Source organism: Callorhinchus milii, unplaced genomic scaffold, assembly GCF_018977255.1.
Source record: "Callorhinchus milii isolate IMCB2004 unplaced genomic scaffold, IMCB_Cmil_1.0 Scaffold1, whole genome shotgun sequence".
NCBI lineage: Eukaryota > Metazoa > Chordata > Chondrichthyes > Chimaeriformes > Callorhinchidae > Callorhinchus > Callorhinchus milii.
Genome location: NW_024704742.1, coordinates 12,381,754 through 12,409,332, shown reverse-complemented (window position 1 = coordinate 12,409,332; position 27,579 = coordinate 12,381,754). Strand labels below are relative to the sequence as shown.

General features: G+C 42.9%; 1 protein-coding gene across 1 annotated transcript in view; it reads right to left on the bottom strand.

The window, feature by feature from the left end:
• The window catches only part of LOC103188162 (phospholipid-transporting ATPase ABCA1), a 248,220-nt gene that overhangs the window by 52,053 nt on the left and 168,588 nt on the right, over positions 1 to 27,579 (bottom strand). The window contains exons 32-36 of the mRNA XM_007908032.2: positions 24,146 to 24,214; positions 21,976 to 22,145; positions 20,691 to 20,868; positions 10,955 to 11,070; positions 7,443 to 7,587 (exon numbers count right to left, since the gene is read on the bottom strand). Coding sequence (XP_007906223.1) covers positions 7,443 to 7,587; positions 10,955 to 11,070; positions 20,691 to 20,868; positions 21,976 to 22,145; positions 24,146 to 24,214 — 678 coding nt within the window. The remainder of the gene's footprint in view (positions 1 to 7,442; positions 7,588 to 10,954; positions 11,071 to 20,690; positions 20,869 to 21,975; positions 22,146 to 24,145; positions 24,215 to 27,579) is intronic.

Sequence of the window (27,579 nt, the reverse complement as noted above, 5' to 3'; positions counted from 1 at the left end):
TTTTGTATTCTATGCCCCTATTTATAAAGCCATATGCTTTTTTAACAGCTTTATGTACCTGTCCTGACACCTTCAAAAATTTACTTATATGACCCCCAGATCTCTCTGTTCCTTCACCCTCTTTAAGATTGTACCATCAGCTTATATCGTCTTTCCTCATTCTTCCTCCCAAAATGCATCACTTTGCATTTTTCCACATTAAACTTCATCTGCCACATGTCTGCCCGTTTTACCAGTCTGTCTGTGTCCGTTTTCAGTCTGCTACTATCTCCGCACCGTTTACTGCTTTCCCTCGCTTAGTATCATCTGCAATCTTGGAAATTCTACTCCCTATACCCAAGTCCAGGTCATTTATATAGCTCAAAAACAGCAGTGGTCTCAATACTGATCGCTGGGGGACACCACTGCACACTTCCCTCCAGTCAGAAAAACAACTGTTCACCACCACTTTCTGCCTTCTGTCTCCCAGCCAGTTCTGTATCCATGCTACCACTATCTCTTTAATACTGTGGGCTTCTATTTTGCTTACAAGTCTCTTCTCTATCCCCCAGTGCCTTCGCCTTGCCTCCTCCCTTTCCTCCTTCAAGGCCGGTCTTAAGACCTTTCTCTTTGACCGTGCCTTCAGCTCCCCTCTCGACTCTCTACCCCCTCCTCGCTCCCTCCCTTCCCTCCCCTCACCCTGACCATTTCCCCCCTGCTCGGGTCCTGACCCAACTGTACAGCGCCTTGGGACGTCCTCCCGACATGAAAGGCGCTCTATAAATGGAATCTTGTTGTTGTTATCAAACGCCTTTTGAAAATCCATATAAACTGCATCAACTGCACTACCTTTATCCACCCTCTCCGTTACTTCACCAAAAACTCTAACAGGTTTGTTAGACATGATTTGCCTTTAACAAATCCATGTTGGCTGTTCTTTATTGACCCATATTTTGCTAATTGAAAATTTATTTTGTCCCAGATTATAATCTCTAGAAGTTTCCCCACTACTGACATTAGGCTGACTGACCTGTAGTTCCCGGGTTTATCTTTCTGCCCCTTTTTGTGCAGTGGAGTAACATTTGCAACCCTCCAGTTCTCTGGCACCACCCCAGTGTCCAAGGAGGATTGAAATATCGTGGCCAGAGCTTCCATTATTTCCACCCTCAGTAACCTAGGATGCATCCCTTCCGGACCGGATGACTTATCTACCTTGAGCACTGACAACCTTTTTAGTACCTCCTCTCGGTTTCTTCTTATCTTATCCAATTTCTCTACCTTTCCCTCTGATACTGTGGCATTGGCTGCACAAAGTCCTGTAGCTCAGTGGTTAGAGCACTCGCATTGCAAGCGAGAGACCTGAGTTCAATTCCAGGCAGAGCAAAACCTTGGGCAAGTTTCCTTACTCCACATGCCTAATAATAATCCCTCCAAAACAAAACAATAATAAATTGGTCATTTTCAATCCATGACTGTTTGTGGGACACTGCTGTGCGCAATTGGCTGCCGCGTTCACCCACAAATATAGAGTCAATTCACTTTACAGCATATTCTGTGAAGCGCTTTGAGACATCTAGAAGACGTGAAAAGTGCTATAACAAAATACAAGGATTATTCTCTTCTTTTGTGAAGACAGATGCAAAGTACTCATTCAGTACATCAGCCATGCACTCTGCATGGCTGACGTTTGATAAATTGACAGTGATTGCTTAACCAAGATTTCCTCTTTGGTCCCTAATTGGTCCCACCCTACCTTTGACTAACCTTTTATTCTTTATTTGGTTATAAAATATCTTAGGGTTCCCTTTTATGTTACACAATCTCTTTGCCCCTCTTATTTTCTTTTTCAGTTCTCCTCGGTACTTTCTATATTCTATTTGATTATCTTCTGTATTTTGGACCTGACATTTGCCATAAGCCTCCTTTTTGTGTTTTATTTTAATCCCAATTTCCTTATTTATCCGGGGAGGTTTGGATGCCCTGTATTTCCCCTTTGTATTTGTTCTGTCCCCGAACTATCTCCTCCTTGAAGGCTTCCCATTGCTTGTTAGCTGTTTTACCTGCCAATCTTTCTTTCCAGTCCACCTTGGCTAGGTCCTTTTTTAACTCACTGTAATTAGCCCTCTTGCAGTTGATTATTTTCACTTTTGGTTGCTCCTTGTCCCTTTCCATAAGTACTCCAAATCTAATAATATCGTGTTCGTTGTTGTCCAGATGCTCTCCTACTGAAACCTGCTCAACTTGCCCCACTTCATTCCCCAGACATAGATCCAGCACTGCTTCCTTCCTCATTGGGCTGGAAACATACTGATCCAGAAAGTTATCCTGCACAATTCAGGAATCCTTCCCCCTCCTTGTCCTTTACACTGTTATTTTGCCAGTCTATGTTAGGAAAATTGAAGTCCCCCATTATCATTACTCTATTGGTTTTGCATCTTTCTAAAATCTGCTTGCTGATTTGTTCATCTATCTCCTTCCCACTATTTTGTGGTCTGTAGTGTACACCTAACAGAGTAACAGCTCTTTTTCTGCTCCTTAACTCTAACCAAGTAGATTCTGTTTTTGGACCCTCTTGTACATTGCCCCTTTCCAGGGCCATAACCGTATCTTAATCAACATTGCCATCCCATCTCCTTTTATTCCTTCCCTATCCCATCTGAATACATTGTAGACAGGAATATTCAGCTCCCATTTCTGCCCTTATTTGGGCCGGGTCTCCATTACTGCCACTACATCATAACCCCATGTGGCAACTTGAGCTGCAGATCACCAATCTCATTTGTCACACAACATAATTTATACTCATTGTGTCATTTCTAGTAATTGGACTTTAATGTTTGATAAATTGACAGTGATTGCTTATCCATTTGTATGAACACTAACATACATTCACTATGATAGGCAGTACATTCAAAATATATCAATGCCGGTCTCGATTCATGAGCCAGGCAGGTCCAAAAGTATTCCACAGCAGTGCTGACGACAGACCAGTCAGCCTGGCACAATGGTAAGATTTGGAGAGGCAGACTGGTCACCTGGAGTAGTGATTATTCTGACTCACCTCCTGTTAACCCTGAAACCAAAGCTCTAATGAGTGGGTGGATTGTGCCTCAACATACACTCTGAAGTCTCCAAGCCTTGGTTCTTGCTAACCTAAAGGTTAATAGACTCCAGAAGTAAGTAGGCAAGGTGCGTCCCTCGGGAGAGAATAGGAGAAAGTGCACATTCCATTTCAGATACAGGTAAATTTCCATGAGTAAGTGGCATATATATATTGAACTCCCAGGATAGTTTGGATACTCTTAAGCATGACGATATGTTTCGGCATGTGTCAGGCAAAAATAAAATCCAAAATATGGATTCTAAAATAAGCACACTCCAAAGAGCACATTAGCAAATGAATGATTTCAATATTGCAAATTTATGTTGGAGTTTAGGTCATAATTAAAAAATGTTGACTATCACTTGCCATGGCCTGTAATGTTACCCAAACCATTCAATAAAATTACTGCACTGTATTCATTCACAGTGGGCGATTATTTTCTAAATATCCAACATTTGACAGACATGAAAGACGTTTTATTTTGAGTACACTGGACTAAGATTTTAAACAGCATTACCCAGTGGAATGGAAAATAATATTAAGTGCATTTCTGTTAAGCGTATAAAGAGCTTATATGTATGAACCATTGCTGGAGGCATTTAATATACAATTCAGAATGTTATATTACATGTCCCGTGAAACACAATTCATCTTTATTATCCTGGGCATGAACAGTTCTGTAGATTAATGAATTGGTACAAAAAGCTAGGATTACATAAGTATTTAGTCTCAGTGCAATAATCTGTTTATGGAAAAAGGTTGAAAATAAATGGGACCATTAGACACTCAGTCCAACCAATTTATTTTCATTTCATCCAAATAAAGAAATTGCTCTGCTCAGCTGTGAATACCAACTGATTATATACACTAAGTCAACAATCAATCAGATAACGTGGTGACCTGTAGCTCAGTGATTAGAGCACTTGCCTCGCAAGCGAGAGACCTGGGTTCGATTTCCAGCAGGGCAAAACCTTGGGCAAGTTTCCTTACTCCACATGCCTGATAATAATCCCTCAAGAAAAANGACAATAATAAAATTGGTCACTTCAACCACAACTGTTTGTGGGACACTGCTCTGCACAATTGGCTGCCGCATTTCGCCCACAAATATGCAGTCAATTCACTTTACAGTATATTCTAAAGCACTTTGTGACGTCTAGAAGATGTGAAAAGCACTACATCAAATGCAATGATTATTATTCTTATTTATTTGCTTAACCTATTAAGATTAAAATTATTTTTTTTAAATTCATTTCATTGACCTTTAGGGCTGTGATTCCTTCAGAGTTTGGGCTACAGGTGTTTTCTCTTCCCATTTTTGAGCATTTAAAACAAGAATAAAAAATAGTTGTGGGAGACCATTGGACCACTGTTTGAACTCAAAACAAGAAGACCTTATTTGGGCTGTGATGAGTGAGCTAAGATATGATAACCAGCAAAAAACGGTTTCCAAGCTCTCTGCAGCCATGAGGGTCTGAGGAAGTTGTGCTTGGACTGCATCTGTTTGCAGGACTGAATACAACTTTATTGAAAATTTCATTCGTCTGAAGACTCTCATTGAAAACAGTATCCAACAATAGTCAACATGGAGAATTCAATATGTTCCTAACAGATGAACAGTTGCATAACATATGGGCTACCATATTGGGTGAAAATTAATGACTCTTCCATTCACAGAAAAAATTAAATCAACATGTCCACCCAGGGTAAACAACTATACAACATAAGGAAGGCTTCTGGCAATCTGCTTATTTCCATATCACAATTATTGTAACTTGCATTAATTATAATTGAAATTAATGACTGACAATATTTATAGAATACAACTTATATATTGAGAGGATGTCAGACACTGGTGTCTGGGCACCTGAGCTGTTAGCGTGGGAACTGAAAAAGATAGGAAGGGAAAGGTGATAAAAAGGGTGATCAAAATGCTTCATCTTGATTCAACTTAACAGTAACAATATTTTACATTTATACCTTTCATGTTAGAAATACAATCATGTTCCTGGGGGAAGGGAAGCTAAGGAGGGGAGAAGAAAAGTAGCCAAAAGTACAGTTGAAAGATCTTATGGTGGGTTTTGACCAACATTGATGTTGTATTTTCAGCCACTACACCCTGAAACTCTGGAACACTCTTCCCCTATCCCTCTGCCTTGCTTCTTCCTTCCCCATCTTCAGGTTGCGCCTGAAAACCTTCCTATTTGACTGTGCCTAGGTCACCTCTCCCTTCCCCCAGTTCAGCGTCATGAGGGGCGCTATATATGCAAGTTCTTGTTGTTGAAGACATGCGGGGGAAGTGGGGGGAAGGGGGGGTTGTAACAAGACGGAGGATTTTCACCCCATATATTGTGCAACTCTTCGTCTGTTAGGAACATATTGAATTATCAATGTTGAGTATTTAATTTTTATCCTTATTTTAGGTGCTCAAAAATGGGAAGAGAAAACATCTGTAGCCCATTAGAATAATCAAGAGTGGGAGAGACTGGTTGAAGGCTTGTTCAGCATAGCGCAGCAGGGCGGTGTTTGCTGAGCAGAGGAAGCAGCTGGGGCAGTAGGGTTATAGGTCACAGAGGTAGATTGGGCAAAACCATGGAGACATTTGAATTTGAGGGTGAGAATCTTGAAATTCATTTTGCAGAGGATGGGGAGCCCATAGAGTAGAGCCGACAAGGATAACAATAATAATCCTTGCATTTGATATAGCGCTTTTCACTCTTTTAGACGTCTCAAAGCACTTCACAGATCATGCTGTAAAGTGAATTGACCATATATTTGTGGGCGATAGGGGTGATGCACTTGTTTAGCTTAGTGCAGAAAAGGCCATGGGCTGCAGAGTTCTGGATAATCTGCAGCTTGTGTATGGAGGAGCTGACCACTCTGTCTCTCCAGGTCTTGTGGTGAGGCTGGCTGGCTGGTTTGCTATTACTCTAAGTGGCCTGGAGTACTGCAGACCTACCTGGCTCAGAAACCAGACTACTGAGACTTATCACAGAGTGTTGATTCATTGCCAATTGACAAATATGCCACTCAGTGGAGAGTTCAGCTTCAAGGAGACCCTACTCATCTCCCACTACCGCCCTCCCCACCACAAAGAATAGTCACTAATTGGTAATTTGACATCTGACAAGCCCTTACTAGATGGATGGCAGGTACCAGAAACTCCTTGTAAGCTTTTTTTGGTGAGCAGCACAGCTCAGCATGAAGTGTGCGAACCTATTGCCACCATCTTCCTGCTAACAGCTTGGACACACTTACTTACTCCCTGAATGAGTTTCACCAGCTGGAGGTATGAAGCTTAAACAGCAGCTGAAACCCTATGAAGGTGGATTCTAAGCCCTGGTTATATAAATATGTGTTCATAAACCTGGACTTCAAGAAACACCTTCCAGCAGCTGAAATTGGCTGCCATATTTGCCTACAAAATACATAGTCACTACACTTACTACACTATAAATCCTGTGAAGCATTTTGAGACAAGAATCTTCAAGTCAGTTTTGCAATGCCAGAATATATAATAATGCTTGCATTTGATATAGCACTTTTCACATCTTCTAGACGTCTCAAAACATTTCACAGATTATACTGTAAATTAAATTGACTGTATATTTGTGGGCGAAACGCGGCAGTAATGTCCCACAAAATATTGTGGATTGAGTGACCAAATTATTATTGTTTTTTTCTTGAGGGTTTATTATTAGGCCTGTGGAGTAAGGAAACTTGCCCAAGTTCCTGATGGGAACTGAACCAATGTCTCTCGTTTGCGAGGCGAGTGCTCTAACTACTGTAGGACTCCTACAGAATAGTTGAATAAAGAAGTCAAAACTATTTAAGGGTTGCAAGGCTAAAAAAAATAGGGCTTTCTGAGAGTCATATGAAAAATATATTACAGGAAATCAGAGAATAATGGAAAGGAAGTTTCACCCAGCTACAAATACAATCCAAATAAATGCTTCCCTATATTAAGAGTGAGGAGGAGACAAAGAAGGTCAGAAAGAGTTGAAATGTCAGATTTTGGAGAGTTAAGATGCTCAAAGATAGGTTATATTAGTTAGATAAAAATGTAAAATTCAAATTGAAAATTCTAAAGGAAAACAAACTAACAGAGATGGAGAAGAGAGAATATACTGTAAAATGAATTGATTGTATATTTTGTGGGAGAAACGGCAGCCAGTGTCCCACAAACAGTTGTGGATTGAGTGACCAAATTATTACTATATATTTTTTAAGGGAAAGTGCTCAATCCTGTAGAGTTAATATCATCCTGTGCTGAGAAAGACAGCAAGTCTTGAACTCATCCACATCAACAGGCAGATTTTGTGACACTCAAAACCAGAAGAAATGGTTTAACAATACATACGTCATTCTCGAAGATCTCAAGCACAAAGGTGGCGATACTGCCATTAATGCCGATGAACATGTTAATGCAGGTCAGCACCACGTACGCTGTGCTGGGTATACTGAATAGGAAAGATGCTAGGTACATTAAAGGAATGATTGACCATCTGAAAGAGATAAAACATGGAGAGACACGTTAAAGAAGTGCGTTCCTCTGCCACTGACACCAAAAAGCAAAACAAAATTGTCTTATTTCTGCTTCATGCATCAGAGATGCTTTTAAAAGCACAACTGGAAGAATCAATTTCAAGACAACTTGTTACATAACTGCACAATAATTATCAAGGTGCATTGATCACATTTTGACTCTGGACACAATACAACAAACTAAAATGCAATACATTACAGTTATAGCGGGCTTCTTTATTGACTCACAAGTCAATAACTCCCCATAATCGCTACCCTCTGCCACAACCTCTCACCTGAGTTGCCGAGATCAAATTCACATCTTCATCAAGTTCAGGCAAAAGTATTCAAATGACCTGCAGTTCACAGCTGCAGAGTATCTATTATCAGAGTATCTACTTTGCAGCTCATGTCCTTTCCCTCACCCGGTTTCATGAGCCTATCACCCCCATCCTCATTGGTTATGCTATCTCTGCTACTTTCTGCACCCTCCCGATCTGTGTCCTTTCCTCCCATACACCTCCCTACCCCACCCCCCATTCATGGTTGAGCTTTCAGTCATTCTGCATTCACAGTAAATCCTGTGACACATTTGACACGTCTTCCCAACATTGAAAGGTGCTGTAACAAATATGAGGAAAACAAATAACTTTAGGCAATTTCAGCTTCCAAAATTTTGCTGCTCTCTCTGATGGTATTCCATGGAGAAAACAATGTTTACTTTGCAGAAATGTTGGCCAGTTATGAATTGGATTTTGGTATGGTGTTAGGATAGTAGAACAAACTATACCTTGGTATTCTGAGATCTCTTTAGGGCTACCACAACAACAACTTGCATTGATATAACGCCCTTCACACTGGACGGAGCTATGTTTGTTAGTGGGCACACAGTGGTTAGAATAGTGGAAGATTCAACCTTAAATTTGTAATCTCATCCAGAAAGGCCACAGGTATACTCGGTGTGAAAATTTCAAAAAAAGAATTCAGTGGGGAATGGTTTTCTGAAGTTGGAATTATAATGCACTGAGTCAGAGTACAGGAAGTTTTCTGCTCAGATTCTGCTTGTACTTGACTTGAGGCTGATACCTTATACTTATTAAGTTATTATACTACAAATTAAGAAAAAGATAAACAGCCAAAAAATAGCCTGAAATACTATGAAATAATATAAATATAATATAAATGCATCTATGAACTGGCATGTTTAAGTAAACTCTGGTCTTCAGTCCATCAAACCCCATAATACACACTGCAACATCTCATTAGTTGCATTTACAAAGATTTACAAAGAATGTGTAGTATGGAAACAGGCCAGTGATCTGGTACTTTCAGCCAGTTCTAATGAAGTCACAGCATTGTAGCTGAAATGCACAAAAGCAATTTCCTTTTCAAACAGACAGATGAGATACCGATTGGAATGTTCTGTAAATTCAATCTAAGCACATTTCAACCTGCTTTGTCACGTTGTTGAGATGTGTCAAAGCACTTCACAGTGTTGAATGTATTCTGTGGGCAAAACACCATAGAGTCAATCATTCTGGTGAAGAACACAGCACGAGTACAGCCACTAGGAGTCAAATGGCCTCTGTCTGTGTGGTAAACTTTCTGTGGTTCTAACACAGCAAATATATGAATTATAGGTCTTGAGAAGTGATGTAGATGGTGAGTGATGGGTGAGCCATGGAGATTGTGCTTACTGCTACAGACGATCAAATAAACAACTCAGCAGAGCTGTTTGGACTAACCTATGATGGATAATGTTTCCATTTGAGCTGCTTTTGGTAACATCTGTACACTGCTGTGTTTATGAAGAACTAGTGTGTCACCTTGAGGTTACATGTGGCTGGACAAAACAGAAGCTGTCCTTCTCGGCTCCTTCCACTGCCACCGTTATTCTCCTCTGGCTGAGTGACTCAACCCTTCTGGCTGTTTTCAAGCGTTCTGACATGCCGTCTGGCGTGAAGGGCATTATATAAAAGCAAGTTGTTGTTTTCCACATTCTTGGTGTTTTATTTAACCATAAATTCTCCTTCCTTGCATCTGATCTCTGATCATGACTGTTTCTCCTCACCCGCCTCCGCTGCTAATTCATTTCCAACATTGCTGAAATCCTTGGCTTCATCACCACCACATTGGACTTCTCCAGATCTCTCCTTGCTGGCTTCTCCCAGTTCTACTACCCACAAGCTCCAACACATCCTAAATTCTCCCAGTGTCCTGTCCAACAATCTCCCAAATAAAGTAAGCCATTCTCTCCTTAGCAGTTTGCCGTCAAATTCCTGTGTACAAATTGATTGCCGCCTTTATCCACAAACACACAGTCACTCCACTTTACAGTAAATGTTATGAAGTGTTTGAGACATCCTCTTGACATGACACAACAACAACAACTTGCATTTATAGCATCCTTCAAATTTAGGATGGTGAAAGGGTAAAAAGCAAGGATAACTGGAAGGAAAACGCCATAATACTTTGAAGTAGCTGCAATGGTTTTATTGTTTAACTATAAATATTATAAATAAATATAAATAAACAGCCATGAAGTGGCATTCTGGGGCATTGTGAGTCAGGACACCAAATAAATAATACATAAATTATCATAAATAAAGAGAACTATAAATATAATTCACTTTACAGTATATTCTGTAAAGTATATTCTGTACAGTATATTCTGTAAAGTGGTTTCAGACTTTTCAATGACTTGATAAGGTGCTAAATCAAATGTTTGGATTATTATTAATATTACTTTATTATACAAGTTTAAGATAATAGCACCCAGGGAGCATATGTGAGATGAATGTTTAAGAACTTTATATGTTTTATATTAAATGGACGTCTAGTTCAGATTAATTCGGACTGTTTACTTTCTACTTCACACTCATTTTTAAGTGTCAATCTGGCTCAGTTGCTCACACTCTCGCTTCTGAGTCAGATGTATGTGGATTCAAGCTACACCTCGGGACTTTGAACTCACAGTCTAAGCTGACATTCTAGGATAGTGCTGGGATATGCTGCATAATAGAGTTGCCATCTTTCAAATGAGACCCCAAAGTCCTGTCTGGTTGTTCGGATGGACGTTAAACATCCTATGTTACTATCTGAAAAGAAAAGGGAGTTTCTTCCGGTTTCCTAGTCAACCATCCCCCAAATTTTACTTTATGGCTGTTTGTGAGATATTGCTGTGCACAAATTGGCTGCTGTGTTTGCCTACAAAATATACAGCTACGACATTTTACAATAATTCCTGTGGAGCAATTTGAGACATCCTTCCAATGTGAAGACACTATTTTCATTTCAACAAAGTGTGACAGTCAACAATTGAGTACTGTACTGATTTATTTGACTCACCCATAGAGCACAAAGAGAAGGATCAGCACTGGGAGGTTGGCAGATGATACGTAGGATTTTTGTTGAAAACATAAGAAGATGACCACAACCATGACACACGAAACAGCGTAGTTGCACTGTAGGAGTAAACAGTTTTAATATATTTATATAAAAATCTACCAATCCAAATAACCATCACTCGTCAAAACATTGGTTGAATGAGCACAAATAGTACATAAACAATTTTACATCCAAGATTAACTGCAAGCTTTAAGAGTTTGTAGGAAAATTCCTCTTCATTTTGAGCAACCAGAAATATACAAACAAAGCCAAGAGAGGATTCCATATGCCTGATAAGGGAAGTATTTTAAAACAACTATTTATAAACATAAATAAGAAAGACATCTCTTTGGACTCAAATACATTACCGTTAATAAATCAATACATTTCAAGTGGGAGAAAATAATGCATGAATTATGCAAAAAGTTAAATTTGTAACCATAATTGTTTTCCCAAGAACATATAATCTCATTTAATACAATGAGAAGATTGAAATGATGGACTTGTGTTAAGATTAGTATCTCCAGGGCTCTTGTTTCCCCCATCCCTCCAAATACACACACATTGCAGTAGTTCTGAACTATCTAATACATAATTAAAACCAAAGAAAAGAATTTGTTGAATTCTGCAATCAACAAGCAATCCTTTCCAGTACTTTATAATTACATCATTAGGGGTATCTCCAATACCTTCTTACATATTGTTAAGTACAACTTGTATCATATACTTCCATTGATACATCTTGCATAGTGTGTTCAATAGGTTCTGACATTACACAGTTGTGGACTTCACACACACTATTCATTATCAAAGTACAACATCAAACTCTAAGCTTTCCACGTCACTTCGTCACATGACCTCTAATAAACTCCAAAAACTTGCTTACATCAGTTCTTCACATCATTCTGTGTAAACCTAGGGCTAAGAAAGCAAGGTTTAAACTGGTTCACTTCGCTCCTTCAATAAGCCTGTGTTCATTTTAAAGTACGAGCCTGTCTTGCTCTCCTTGAACTTCTAATGGTAGGAACAAGCCCCCATTTTAATAAATGGAAATAATAATCCTTGCATTTAACATAGCCCCCATGAAGTGCTATATCTTAAAGTGCCTCTCAGATAATTATGCAAAGTGACATCATTATAAAGCTTAGGATGCAGTTTCAGGAAAATACAGAGAATTTAATTTCAAAGAGATCACTTTAGATGCTACTAAAACTCTGCAGCTCATGGACTCTCACGCACCAGGCTCCATGACCCCATTACTCCCACCCTCGCCCGACTCCACTGGCTCCCCATTCCCCAGAGGATCGAGTTCAAGATCCTCGTCCTCATCATTGAGGCCATCCATGGCTTTGCCCCCTCCTACCTCTCTGACCTGCTAACTCCCTACGAGCCTGCCCGCTACCTCCGTTCATCAGGCTCCGGCCTGCTCCATGTCTCCCGCCCGACTCGCCCTATCATCGGTGGCCGGGCTTTCAGCCTCTCTGCCCCCACACTCTGGAACTCCATCCCACGGTCCCTTCGCTTCGCTTCCTCCCTTGCCTCCTTCAAGGTTGGTCTTAAGACCTTTCTATTCGACCATGTCTTTGGTCTCCCTCCCACTTCTCTGCCTTCCCTCACCCCTACACCACCCCTCCCCCATGCTCGGGCCCCGACACCTGACTGTTCAGCACTTTGGGACGTCCACCCGACGTAAATGTCATTTTGTTGTTTATTGTTGTTGTACTTTGGACATTAGTTTCTGTGTTCCTAAATGATGAATCTCCTCTGTTCCAACTTAGTCTTCTCTGTTGTTTTCTTGAGGTTCATAAAGTTTACTTATATCCTTAACATTTACTTGCAACATCATTCAACAGTGAGGTATAAAGGAATGGCTTCCATCCTTGCCCATTCATTGTTAAAATTCCATCCCTCAGAACCTCTGACTCGCTCACTCCCTCATCTCTTTCATGGCATGTCTCAAAAATGAACCTTTTGACTACAATTTTGGTCACAACCCTCGGCTACCACCCCCAGCTTGAGTGCCACCCATGTTGTGCAGCACTTTGAGACATCCTCCCGACATGATAAGCAGGGTAAAATGATATATATGTGTAAAATGCATTGTATAATAAGTTGTACTGTATTTTCAAAAGAGATATCTTCAAAGTGATAGTCACCTTCCTGCTCTATCTTCCTTTGAAGTATTAATAATAATCCTTGCATTTAATATCGTGCTTCATTGCGTGTTTGAGACATCTAAAAAGTGTATTTTGGGAGGAAGAATGAGAGAAATATTTTCAGAAGAAAAAGGAGACAAAAAAATTACTAATTGGAATGGAAGTAAATAAATCCGTCATCCTGTCTCAGTTGGTAGCATTCTCTTCTCTGAGTCAGAAGATTGCGGATTCAAGTCCCTTGTTGGGGCTTTGAGTTTAAACTGATCCTTTAATTCTGGGGGACTGCTACATTGTCAAAGAATGTAATTGGATGAGATATTAAATCAAGATCCTGTCTGCCTGTTCAGATGGACTATTCGAAAAGAGAAGGGAATTTCTCCTGGTGTCCTGGCCAACAATCCTCCAGATAAAATTGGCCACTCACTTTATAGTTTGGTGGGACATTGCTGTCCGCAAATAGGCTGCCTACAAATACACAGTTACTTCATCTTTGTAGTAATTCCTGTGAAGCACTTGAGATATTGCGATGACATGATAAGACCCCAAAACCAAATGCAAGGATTATTATTATAAGGTTTGTGTTTCTTATTATAATAAGGTTTGTGTTTCTGATTTGCATCAGTAGTTGGGGATTATTAGAGGGGGCTCAGAGAAGGAAGTGGGCCAGTTAATAACACTGCATGAACCTCTGTATGGTTTTTCACTTAATCTGGAGGAAAGATGAGGTTAAAAACCTAGACTTACTTCTACCATCAAAGAAAACAATATTCTCACTGGACTCACACAGTGTATACTCCATTGGACTCCAAAAACATCTGCATTTATAAAAAAAAGACAAAAAAAAGGATCGACTAACTGCAGGAGTGGAATTATTTTTCACAGCTGCCCACTGTCCTCCCAGCAGCAGTTGAAGAAAATGTCCACTGGAAGCTAATTGGGATATTTGAATTCACCCAGTGCAAAGGCAAAGTGCATTGCTGCTACAGCAAGTGTAGCCACAGAATGGGTTCAAGGTCCCCTCCAAGCCCTGGTGTCATCATGGGAAGAAGGACGTCATATGAGCCTGTGCTTCGTACACACACACCTTCTGACCTTACAGTAGCAACCCAACTGCTCTTGACAGCAATCAATGGGAGCAACCAAGGGAGATAATAATACTCCTTGCATTTGATATAGTGCCTTATCACAACTTTGAGACGTTTCAAAGCACTTCACAGAATATACTGTAAAGAGAATTGACTGTATATTTTGTGGGCAAAACGCGGCAACCAATTGCACACAGCAGTGTCCCACAAACCTATTTATTATTTTTTTGAAGAAATTATTACCCATGGAAAAGTGATCTGCCAATCTACTAACAACCTGGTTCCTACTTACTGCTAGGTAAACAGAGGCATGTGGTGTAAGGAAACTTGCCGAATTTTTCACCCTGCTGGGATCAAATCTATGTCTCTTGTTTGCGAGGTGAATGCTGTAACCACTGACGGTGAGAATAACTGGGAAGATTAGAACCTCAACCAAATAATAACAAGAAAAAGGGCAGAAATGTTTTATTTATTAAATTCAATAGAAGTGTCTGGAAGGAAAGTGGGATTTACAATTTTTACTGGATTAAATTGCAGCACGCTGTAGGGTGAAAAGCTTGTTATTCATAAAATATAAACAACACTGATGGATTGAAAATAGTTTCTGACAACAGGTAGGGTAGTAAATAGTGAGGAGGACTGTAACCAACTGCAAGCAGACATACACAGAATGGTGGAATGGGCTGACATGTGGCAGATGGATTTCAATGTGGATACGTGTGAGGTGATACACTTAGGTAGGAAAAATGATAGGAGGCAACGTACAGAGAGATCTGGGTGTTCAAGTAACCAAATCATTAAAGGTAGCGGGGCAGGTAGATAAGGCAGTAAAAAAGGCATTTGATGTACTGAGCTTTATTAGTAGGGGCATAGAGTATAAGAGCAGGGAGGTTATGGTTAATCTATACAAAACACTGGTTAGGCTTCAGCTGGAGTACTGCGTTCACACGGGGAGCGGCGGCAGGACAGCGCGGGGAGGAGCCTGGGCCTACCTACCCAGGTATTTAAGGTCGCGGCAGCAGGGAGTGCAGCTGGGGGGACAGTGGGGCTGAGGAGGGAATGGGTGGGCGCGGAGCGGGGGAAAAGCTGACGTCATAGTTTAGTCTTCAGGAGTGTGCGCGCAAAAAAAAAAAAAAAACCTTTGCGCCCCCCGGCCTCACATCAGGGCCCACCATGGTCCTGTTGGGTTCGCTGCCCCAGCCTATGGGATAATGCCATCCACCTGACCGCTCGCTCCCGGTCCCCGCGTGCGCACTATGGCTGCCGCTATGACCCTCACCCCCTCCCTCTCTCCTCCCTCCTCTCTACCCCCAAACCCTGCCCCCTCTGCATCTCTCCCGCTCTGTCCTCCTCTCTCTCCGTCCCTCTCGTCTTCTATCCCCACTTGACCCTCCCACAACCTCCCTCTGTTCCAGCCTGGGAATCCTCCGCCGGGCTCACCGTGGCACTCGGCGTTGGCTGTCCAGCAGCAGCCACACCGACTGCCCCATTCCCCACCACACTCGCCACCCACCCCGGACACAGACCCGGGGAGCCAACCTCTCCTCCCTCATCCCCATTCCCCCACCCCTGCCTCACAACCTGGACCCCCTCCCCTCCCACACACCCTTCTGTCAACCGCTCCCTCCACATCGGACTACAAAACGTCCGCTCCCTCTGTAACAAGGCCCTGGTCATCAACGATCTCATCCTTGATGAGAACGTTGATATCATGGCCTTAACGGAAACCTGGCTCACCCCAGGCGACACCTTCCCCCTCACGGAGGCCACACCACCCGGCTACACCTCCCACCACATCCCTCGCCCCAACCGCCGTGGTGGTGGTGTAGCCCTTATCTCAAGGACACCACTTGCCCTATCCCCCTACTCCTCTGGCTCTTTCCCCTCTTTTGAGCACCTCACCCTCTCCCACGTCTCTTTCCTCTCACTTAAAATCCTCCTCCTCTACCGGCCCCCTAAAACCTCTCACACCTTTATCTCCGATATTGCGACACTTCTTACATCTCTCTGCCTCTGCTCTGATCGCCTCATCAACCTGGGCGACTTTAACCTGCACTTCACCCCCTCCTGCTCCATCTCCTCAGACTTCTCTTCCCTGCTCTCCTCACTCAACCACTCCCTCCACATCAACTCCCCCACTCACAGTCACGGCCACCCACTCGACTTGGTGATCACCCAGGGCCTCAGTGTCTCGGATGTCACTATCACCGACAAGGCCGTCTCCGACCACCACTTCATCTCCTTCACAACCTCCACCCCCCTCCCCTACCAGACCCACCACCATCTTCTACCGCCCCTGGAAGAAGTTACCCCACAATCCCTAACCGCTGCCTTGGAGTCCTCTGAACTCCTCTCCCTTTGGCCTTCAACCCTCACTGACCCCTCTTCTGCTCTCACCCTCCTCCATAACACCCTCTCCTCCACACTGGACACTCTTGCCCCCATCACCTCCTATACTGTCTCCTACTCTCGCTCCACCCCCTGGTTCACCACCCACCTCCGCTCACTGAAGAGCCAGGTGCGGGCCGCTGAACGCACCTGCGTCAAATCTGGCCTAACGGTCCACCGACAAATCTGGCTGGACCTCCTCAAAATCTACCGCTCCACTCTAGCCTCGGCCAAGTCGTCCTTCTACTCCAGGATAATCCTGGAGGCGAAAAACAACCCCAGGCTACTGTTTTCTACCACATCCCGACTCCTCCGTCCCCCCCGCCACCCCGCGCAGGTCATCTCCTCCAACCTTCACTGCGAGGAGATGCTGGATTTCCTTGAATCCAAAATCAAGGGAATTCGCTCCGTGGTCACTTCCCCTCCAACATCCACCCACACCCACCCCCTCCCTCCCACACTCCGACTCCTACCCATCCTCCCCTACACACTTTCGTACCCGTTTCCCCACCCTCTGTCACCAAACTCATCCTATCCCTGAAACCCACCACCTGCTCCCTTGACCCCATCCCCACTCCACTCCTTATCTCCCAGCTCCACCTTCTTGCCCCACATATCACAGACATCGTCAACCTGTCCCTCTCCTCTGGCTCTGTTCCCATTCCTTAAAAACTGCCACCATCACTCCCACCTTGAAAAAACCCTCCCTTGATGCGTCGCAGCTATCAAGCTACCGGCCCATCTCCAACCTCCCCTTCCTGTCCAAGGTCCTGGAACCAGTTGTCGCCTCCCAGCTGCGCTCTTTCCTCTCCACCCATTCATTATTCGAACCCCTTCAGTCGGGTTTCCGTGCTGCCCATAGCACAGAAACTGCCCTGGTCAAGGTCACCAATGACATCCTGACCATCTGTGACCAGGGCTCCCTCTGTCTCCTCGTCCTCCTCGACCTATCGGCAGCATTCGATACGGTCGACCATGCTATCCTCCTCCACCGCTTGTCCTCCCACCTCAACCTTCAAGGCCCTGTCCTTGAGTGGTTCAGGTCGTACCTCTCCCACCGTCTTCACTTTGTTTCCAGGAATGGTTTTTCCTCCGCCCCCCGCACTGTCTTGTGCGGTGTCCCTCAAGGCTCTGTCCTCGGTCCCCTCCTCTTCACCCTCTATACGCTCCCCCTGTGGTGACATCATCCGCAGACATGGGGTTAACTTCCACATGTATGCGGATGACACCCAACTCTACCTTTCCTCCTCTACCCTCAACTCCACGACCACCGATGTCCTGACAGCTGCCTGTCCGACATCGAGTCCTGGACGAGAGACAACTTTCTTCAGCTCAACGTGCGTAAAACTGAGGCCCTCCTGATTAGCTCGCGTCAGGGCCTCCGCACCTCAGGCGCTGACACCATCAGCATCCAAGGCTGCACTCTCCACCTCTCAAAGCCAGTCAGGAACCTCGGGGTTCTGTTCGACCCTGAGCTGTCCTTTCTCCCTCATATCTGCGCCACAACTGGCACCGCCTTCCATTACCTCCGGAATGTCGCCAGACTACGGCACTACCTCACCCCTCACGCTGCTGAAACCCTGGTCGACGCCTTTATCACCTCAAGGCTGGACTATGGGAACTCTCTCCTCGCCGGCCTTCCCGGCACCTCCCTCCACAAGCTGCAGGTCATTCAGAACTCTGCAGCTCGTGTACTGTCCCGCATCAGACTTCGCGACCACATCACTCCCACCCTCGCTCGCCTCCACTGGCTCCCCATCCCCCAGAGGATCTATTTCAAGATCCTCATCTCACCTACAAGGCCATTCACGGCCTTGCACCCTCCTACCTCTCCAACCTACTATCCCCCGACCTACCTGCCCGTACCCTCCGTTCCTCTGGCTCCGGTCTGCTCCACATCCCCCGCCCCAACCGCCCTACCATCGGTGGCCCGGCCTTCAGCCTCTCAGGCCCTAGGCTCTGGAACTCTATCCCCCAGTGCCTTCGCCGCCTCCTCCCTTTCCTCCTTCAAGGCCGGTCTCAAGACCTTTCTTTTTGACCGTGCCTTCAGCTCCCCTCTCGACTCCCTACCCCCTCCTCGCTCCCTCCCTCCCCTCACCCTGACCATTTCCCCCCTCCTCGTCCCCTCCCTTCCCTCACCTCACCCTGACCACTTCCCCCTGCTTGGGTCCTGACCCAACTTTACAGCGCCTTGGGACGTCCTCCCGACGTGAAAGGTGCTCTATAAATGGAATCTTGTTGTTGTTGTTGTTGCGTTCAGTTCTGGGCACCTTACTTCAGGAAGGATATTAAGGCACTGGAAAGGGTGCAGAGGAGATTCACGAGAATGATATCAGGAATGGGGATCCTTAGCTATGAGGACAGGCTGGAGAAGTTAGGACTTTTCCCATTGGAGCCGAGAAGGTTACGTGGGGACCTGATAGAGGTCTTCAAGATCATGAAAGGTTTCGACAGGATAGATAGCGAAAAGCTGTTTCCGCTGGTAGGTATGTCTGTGACCCGCGGTCACAGTCTTAAAATATCTACCAAAAGAAGCAGAGGGGAGGTTAGAAGAATTTTTTTCACTCAGCGAGTTGTTGGAATTTGGAATTATATGCCCGAAAGGGCAGTGAAGTCCGATTCGATAACAGCTTTTAAGAGAGAACTGGATAGGTATCTGGGGAAGACGTGTTTGCAGGGTTATGGGGCGAAAGCTGGTGATTGGGGTTAGTGAAAGTGACTTGCTCTGTCAAAGAGCCGGCACAGATTTGATGGGCCGAATGGCCTCCTTCTGTGCCATAACATTCTATGAATCTATGAATCTATGAATAACAGTAAAGAAAATTTAAATTCACTAAATCCAGCAGCAAAAGCGATAAATTGGAATTTACAATTGTACCCGATTTACACAACACCCTCAGGGGTGGTTTTAATATTCATTAAAAAGTTACGTTTGCCAAAGACGCTTCTGAGGGAAACTTGTAATACCTATAAACCATTTGTCATAACTTTCAGAAATCTGCATTATGCTCTATAGTGTGGGTTGAAAGTCTTGACATCAAAAGAGAGGCACGTTATCGTATTCGCAACACTGCACACTTCCTAGAACTTGTTTTGGGCATTTTATGTGGTCTCAATTTTCCTTCTTAGCACTTTAGCCAAATCTACTAAATTCCAATCAACTGTACACTGTACAATTAATGCCTGTATTTAACATAACATCTAGGCTTATGTGCACTCAAAATAATGATGTAAATTAAGCAAATGTTACAATGAATTGAGTGGAGGGAGGGACAGGTTGGTAGGATGGCAAGACCATGGGAGTGATTTAGCAGTTAGGATAATGTTCATGAACACGATCCACTGAGGGATTGGGAGCCAGTGCAGCCTGGTGTGGATGGGTGTGATAGGCACGCAGAGCCTGTTGCGGGAAAGGACACAAGCTGCAGAGCTCTGGATATTCTGCAATTTGTGAAGGGAAGAGGCTGGTAGTCTGATGGGCAGAGAGTTGGCGTAATCTAGCCTGGACATTTATGTTGATTTGTTATGCAGTAATATTGATTCTTACAAAATGCAAATAATAAAAAGCAAGGTGTATGATATAATCCCCCAAAGATTACAAAAATAATACTACTAATAATAATCCTTGCATTTGATATAGTGCTTTTCACGTCTTCCAGACGTCTCAAAGTGCTTCACAGAATATACTGTAAAGTGAATTGACTGTATATTTGTGGGTGAAATGTGGCAGCCAATTGCGCACAGCAGTGTCCCACAAACTTTTTTTTTGAGGGATTATTATTAGGCGTGTGGAGTAAGGAAACTTACCCAAGATTTCACCCTGCCGAAAATTGAACCCAGGTCTCTTGCTTGCAAAGCGAGTGCTCTAACCACTGAGCTACAGGACTCCACAAAAAGTTTGATAACAAAGTTGATTACACCCTCAAGAATATAGTTAAAGAAGTACTTCACAGTGAATCAATATTTGGATAATCTTGTTTAGTCGGAAAATAATTTGATATTTTTTCTATTCATCTACAATTTGTTTTGTGGAGTTTAAAATTGCTACAGTATATGAACATATCTTACCATATCCCAGGCAAAATTGGCAATCCAATAAATTGTAGGGTTGACACCACTGACAAGCTGCAGGTGCTTGGCTTTAGAGACACGCTCCTGGATCAGGAAGAGCACAAAGCTGGCAGGAATAAACGACATCGCGAATATAACACAGATGGAAACCACAACATCTGCAGAAGTGGTAGAACTGGATAAAGAAAGAAGAAATACACACGAGAAAAGTTATATTCAAATCAATTCAACAAAACAACAATTCATAACATGACAAAGCTAGTGTCATAAAATCAAACTGGATTCTTTTTGTTTGCTCGGCTGGATGTTTGACACATACAGAAACCCATCATCGTGCTTAAGAGTATCCAAAACAAACAGAATTATATGCATCCCGCTTGTATGTGAAAATTTGACAAATCCGGTTAACCTAATTCCGGGGAGTATTAGGCACACACTGTCAACAGCCAAGGCTCAAGGACCTGGAATGTGCACTGGGGGTAACCGCTGGAGTTTTACCAATTAAAGCCCCATAGCTTGCCATTGAAAGCAATGTCCGTCAAGCTTTTCCATTACTTGTCCAGCTCGGACCATCCTACCCATTCAGGCTTTGGCTTGTAGGGTAGAATCAATACTTTGAAGAATTCAATAACTAATTTCACTTTCATAAAACGTCATTCCATTGGGAAGATATCTCAAAGAGCTTCCCACAGCTTCAGGTTTGAAGGCAGAGTGGGAGAGAGAGGGGGTCCAAACCTTTTTTGTGATCTTCTAATCACCCAGACCCACAAGTAGTATGATCTTTTACTCAGACCCAGGTAATGGACTGTTTAATTAAGGAGCAGGATAATATTCCTTTAAAACAGTCTAATTATTTTCAATGTAGATTTCATTATGCAGATCACCATCCAGTTTAGTTCTAAAGCATTTGTTAAACAGACATTAACTGCTGGACAAAATTCAATGCACTGTTGGAAAGAATCAGCAGGCACATGCTGAATTTGTCATGCACCGAATCATTAATTGTAACTTAGATGGATTCAGACCATACTATGTTTTTGATTACTTGGGAGGCAATATAGTGCTATAATAGCAAGAAATATATATATTTTAAAATGTACAGAGAGAAAATCAGAAATATTACTCGCGTAAAGCAGACTTTAGTGCGAATCAAGGCTGCCGGGATCGAAAACTGAAATAAGTTGATGGCAGATTTCAGCCTCAAGATGGCACTAACGTAACCTGTTAACAAATCCCATTTGCTCTGCAGGTGTAATGATAATTATTTGCAATTTGTACTCACAAAGTTGCGTCAGTCAGCTGCACCTTTGTCAGATTCAAAGGATGGTTGTAGGTAGTGATGCCGTAATCTCTCGGATCTTTGCCAGGCTGTAAATTGCCACGGAGAATTGCATTGCTTGCCACATTAATGAATGAAACCATTGCGTGCCATCCTTTGTTATAAAACCAAACCTGGAGCAGAATAGGGAAACAATATACCCCGAAAGACTTGTCACTGGGGCTATTACAGACTAATTGCTAATGGGAAAAATATGACATATTACTGTGATGTAAGGATTTTCTGAATAAACGATTTTATATGTTAGAAGTGAGAATAAAGCACGAAGATAAATGGACAACAGCTACCAACTTTGATATATTTTGCAAAAGAGTAGTTGGATATCCCTTGAAATTTCAGAAGTACCATTCAGCAGTTTTTAAGCAAAAGATTGGATTTATTGTCAGGTGGCAGTACGTGAAGGAGCAATTTTCAGACAAATACTAGCAGCGCTTCTTTAAAGAGGGGCTCAATATATGGAACAAGTAATAAATAATACTGCTAATAATACTCCTTGCATAGTGACATAGTGCCTTATCACGTTGTTGAGACGTCTCAAAGTGTTTTACAGAATATACTGTAAAGTGTAGTAAAATGTGTATTTTGTGGGCGAAAGGTCATCAGGAAGATTTGCTTTCCCCACAAAACAGTCACTGACTTTATGGTATACCTTGTGAAGCGCTTTGGGGCGCGCTTTGGGATATCCTCCCGACATGAAAGGTGCTATACCTAATGTAACGATTACTATTATTCCTAATACTATTAGTAGTAGTGTATGTCAGGACATTGGGCTCATGTAAGAAAACAAGGGTAAGATTGGTATTCTGGAATTACAATATCAAAAGAACTGTGGGACACTGCTGTGTGCAATTGTCTGCCATGCTTCACCCACAAATATACAGTCAATTTGCTTTACAGTATATTCTGTGAAGCGCTTTGAGGCATCTGGAAGATGTGAAAAATGCTATATCAAATGCAAGGATTATTAGTATTATTAAAGTACTCAGATGATGTTAATTGTTGAGTGTTGTAAATAATTGGCTCCATACAAATGAGTGCAAAATCTATGTGATAAAAATAGTTTAGTATTAAAGGTATTGAACCTTCACTTCACTCTACAACTGTGTGAAAGAAGAGGGCAAGCGCGATCAACAAATTGCATTTATATAGAGCCTTCACGCAGGGTAGCGTCCTGGAGCAATCAAATATGAGAGGGAGTAAGGAATGGGTGAAGACTCTTGTGGGATATAACTACTGACATAGACTGGTTGGGTTTTGTGGCCTTTTTCTGTGCTGTACATTATTTGCACTCTGTAAATATGCAATGCTTCATTCACTAGGTCTGACATGAAATAATATGTCTGATATTGTTAGCCCAATTTGAGAATTATTTGACTATCATAAAGTTATTGTACAAATCAAGCACAAGGACAGAGTCCAGTGATAATAGAAGAAAATATTGATGCCCATTTATGATGGATAATGCTCTGATTTTCTTTTGGTATGCTGATCTTATTGTGGATTTCCAGTATTTCAGTTTTCTCCCAGAACTGAAGTCATATACATCATTTATGATTTTTTTTGGCGTAAATTCATTGGTAGTTTTTTTAAAATATAAAAGTGAGTGAAGTATTTTCTACATGAAGGAAGTTTGTGGCATTATATTTTCTGCACAGATTGAAAAGAATGGGAAAGCAAGAGTCATCCTGTCCGGATACACTTTCCCCAACCTTCTGCTCCCATAGTTTTCCATTAAAAGAATATAACTGGATCTTTGCATTGATACACTCTGTTTTCTCTTTTCTTTTCGAGTCTGCTATCTGGCATGGGTTAACCTCCAGCCAGAAGGATAATATATACAATAATCTTTGCATTTGATATAGCACTTTATTAAGTCTTTGAGATGTCTCAAAGCGCTTAGGGTGGGACAGTCTGAGTTTTCGGTTTCTCCTCCATCCTCCTGACGATAATTATGAGACCTGACATTTTCTCCCCCCCACCACCCCAATCCTACGCAGGGGTGATCTCTTGGTATGGATCTCTTCCATGATCTCTTGGTATGGAGTTGATGCCACTTATCCAGCAGTACCTTATTGTTGCTTTGAAACACCTCAGACATTCAGACTCTTCCTACCTTTACATTGTCCTTTACAACAAGTTTTTCCATCAGAATTTCAGCATTTTGAAGAAGTTTTTTGTCACTCTGAAAAAATAATGGCATTTTGCAACTTGTCAGTAAAATTTTATAACAACTATTTTTCAAAACCGTTTGCCCCTAGATTTCCACCTAATAATAACAGTTCTAGGTTTCCACCTAACACAACAACAACTTGCATTTGTATAGAGCCCTTCACGCGGGGTAGTGTCCCAGAGCACAAATAATAAATAATAATAATCCTTCTAATTGGTATAGTGCTTTGCATGTTGGGAGATTGCTGTGACTGCCGTGACTCCCTTTCATTCACTTCACAACACCAACTTGCATTTATACCGGGGTCACAGCTTGGAGCACTTAAAGAGATACACAGGATTTACTGTCAAGTGTTGTAATTATGTATTTCCAGACTTATGGCTATTTGTGGGACATTGCTGTGTGCAAATTGGCTGCTGTGTTTACCTCCAAAATATGCAGTCACCACACTTTAAAAGTAAAATCCTGTGAAGTGCTTTAAGACATCTCAACAACATGATAAGGCTCTTACGTCGAATGCAAGGACAAAAAAAATTAGTCACTCAATCCACGCCTGTTTGTGGGACACTGATGTGCAAAATTGGTTGCTGCATTTGTTGCTTCTCAGCTTCGCTCCTTCCTCTCCTGCCACTCCCTTCTTGAACCCCTCCATTCGGGCTTCCGTGCTGCCCACAGCACAGAAACCACCCTGGTCAAAGTGACAAATGACATTCTGTTCATCTGCAACCAGGGCTCCCTCTGCCTCCTCGTCCTCGTTGACCTCTCTCCTGCTTTCAACACTGTCGACCACTCTATCCTCATCCATCGCTTCTGCTCTCACCTCAGCCTCTATAGCGTTGTCCTTTATTGGTTCAGATCGAACCTCTCACACTTCATCTCCTCAAACGGTTTCTCCTGTAGCCCCCGGACAGTCTCGTGCGGCGTTCCTCAGGGCTCTGTCCTTGGTCCCCTCCTCTTCAATATCTACATGCTCCCTCTTGGTGCCATCATCCGCAGACATGGGGTCAACTTCCACATGTGTGCGGATGACACCCAACTCTACCTCTCTGCCTACACCCTTGACTCCAGGACCACAGCTGTGCTGACATCAGTCAGACATCAAGTCCTGGATGAGAACTAACTTTCTTCAGTTGAATGTCAACAAGACCGAGGCTCTCCTGATTGGCTCCCGTCAATGCCTCCTCACCTCAGGCGCTGACAGCATCACCATCCATGGTTGCAAACTCCACCTTACTAAGCCAGTCCGGAACCTTGGGGTCTTGTTCGACCCTCAACTATCCTTTCTACCCAACAATCATGCTTCTGCCTTCCCCACCTCTGCAACGTCGCCCGGCTCCGACACTGTCTCACACCACAGGCCGCCAAAACCCTCATGCACGCTTTCATTACATCGAGGCTTGACTATGCAAATTCACTGCTTGTCGGCCTTCCCAAATCTTCCCTCCACAGGCTGTAAATCATCCAGAACTCTGCAGCCCGTGTCCTCTCCTCCAATAGGCTCTGCGACCCTATCAGCCCCATCCTTGTCCAACTCCACTGGCTTCCCATCACACAGAGGATACAGTTCAAAATCCTGGTCCTCACCTTCAAAGCCCTCCATGGTCTTGCTCCCCCCTATCTCTCCGACCTCCTAACCCCCTACCATCCTGTTTGCTCCCTCCGCTCAGTGGGCTCTGGCCTACTTCACGTGCTCCGACTTGCTTGCCCGCTGATAGTGGGCTTTTTGCCACTCTGCACCCACCCTCTGGAACTCCATCCCACAGTCCCTCTGTCTCACCCCCTCCCTCACCACCTTCAAGACCCACCTCAAGATTCTCCTCTTCAACCGTGCTTTCGACCTCCTTACTTACCCCCTGCCCTCCCCCTCTCCCACTCCGACCCTCAGCTCGGGTCCGAAACTCTGTCGGTCCAGCAACTTGGGACGTCCTCCCGGACGTGAAAGGCGCTATATAAATATAATTTTGTTGTTGTGTTTGTTGCATTCCACCCACAAAATGTACAGTCAAGTCAATTCATTTTACATTTATTCTGTGAAGCATTTTGAGACATCTAGAAGATGTGATAAGGCACTATATCAAATGCAAGGATTATTATTACTATTATTATTCCTTTATCACAGGGAGACTAGAAACATTACGAGAGTCAGACTCCTATCCTTCGGAATCCTCAGTCACCTGACAGAGTGTCCTGAAAATACTTTCAGATACAAAAAGGATACCGAAAGAGAGGAAACAAGTTTGAAATGTAAAGGGTATGTCTCGGATATATACGAGGAAGCATTTCCTTTCACAGAGGATAATAAAGTGCTGGAAAAGAATGGGTTACCAAGAGGTTTAGTTGAGGCTAAGATATGAGATTCATTAAATATGAGCCAAAGGGCCTTCTTCATTTCACTCTCCTTTTCAATCTTCTGCCATTGATGAATGTCTTGGCAAAGTCTTTCTTCTAATGCTCAGCTGGAAGCATAACCCTCAGCCCTCTCTGCTTCAGACCTTGTTTGGAACCAGGTTGGAGGGAAATAACTGAAAGTGAGGAGAATTTCCTCCTCCAATCTGCACAATAAAGCACTGCTAAACAACATCACATTCATTTCTAGTTAGAGTATTGCTGTCTAATTCTGATTTACTTAAAATGTTGAGAACATTGACTGAGCACTAGAAGAATAATTAATCAGTTCATCTAATCCCTTCTGCCTTAAGTCACCTCCCAATACAACTGGACAGCTTCACCATTATTATTAAACTGGATGGGATGCTGCTTAATTATCATGTATGTACTGCAGTCACAATCAGTGTCTGATAGCAACTCTACCTGCCTGATTTTAGACATCTCTACAGTCTGGCCATACTGACTGCTAGTGAATTGTCTTCACTGGTCATTCTCCTCAGAGCCATTAATAAAAATGTGCATAAAAAATAAATAAAGAGCATATAAAATAAAAATGTTATGCATGCTATGCCATGAAAAAAAATTGAATATGAATCAGGAGTCAAAATTGTTATCTCCATAAATATGTTGCTTAAGTAAGGAACTAGGTCAAAATCTGTTTTGAAATACCTCTTCCATCAGCCTGGACCATGAGCTTGAGCCCACAACTTTCTTTGTTCTAAGATAATAATAGTAATACTCCTTGCATTTCATAATGCCTTATCATGTTACGGAAATACCTCAAATTACTTCACAGGATTTACTGTAAAGTATAGCAGTTATGTATTTGCAGCCAGATATGGCAAGCAGCCATGTCCCACAAACAGCCACAGAGTAAATGATTAACTTTTGTTTGTCTGGAGGATTGTTGACCAGGTCATCGTGATGGGACTTCCTTCTTTATTCGAATAGTGCTGTGGGATCTTTTGTATCCATGGAATAGGCAATAG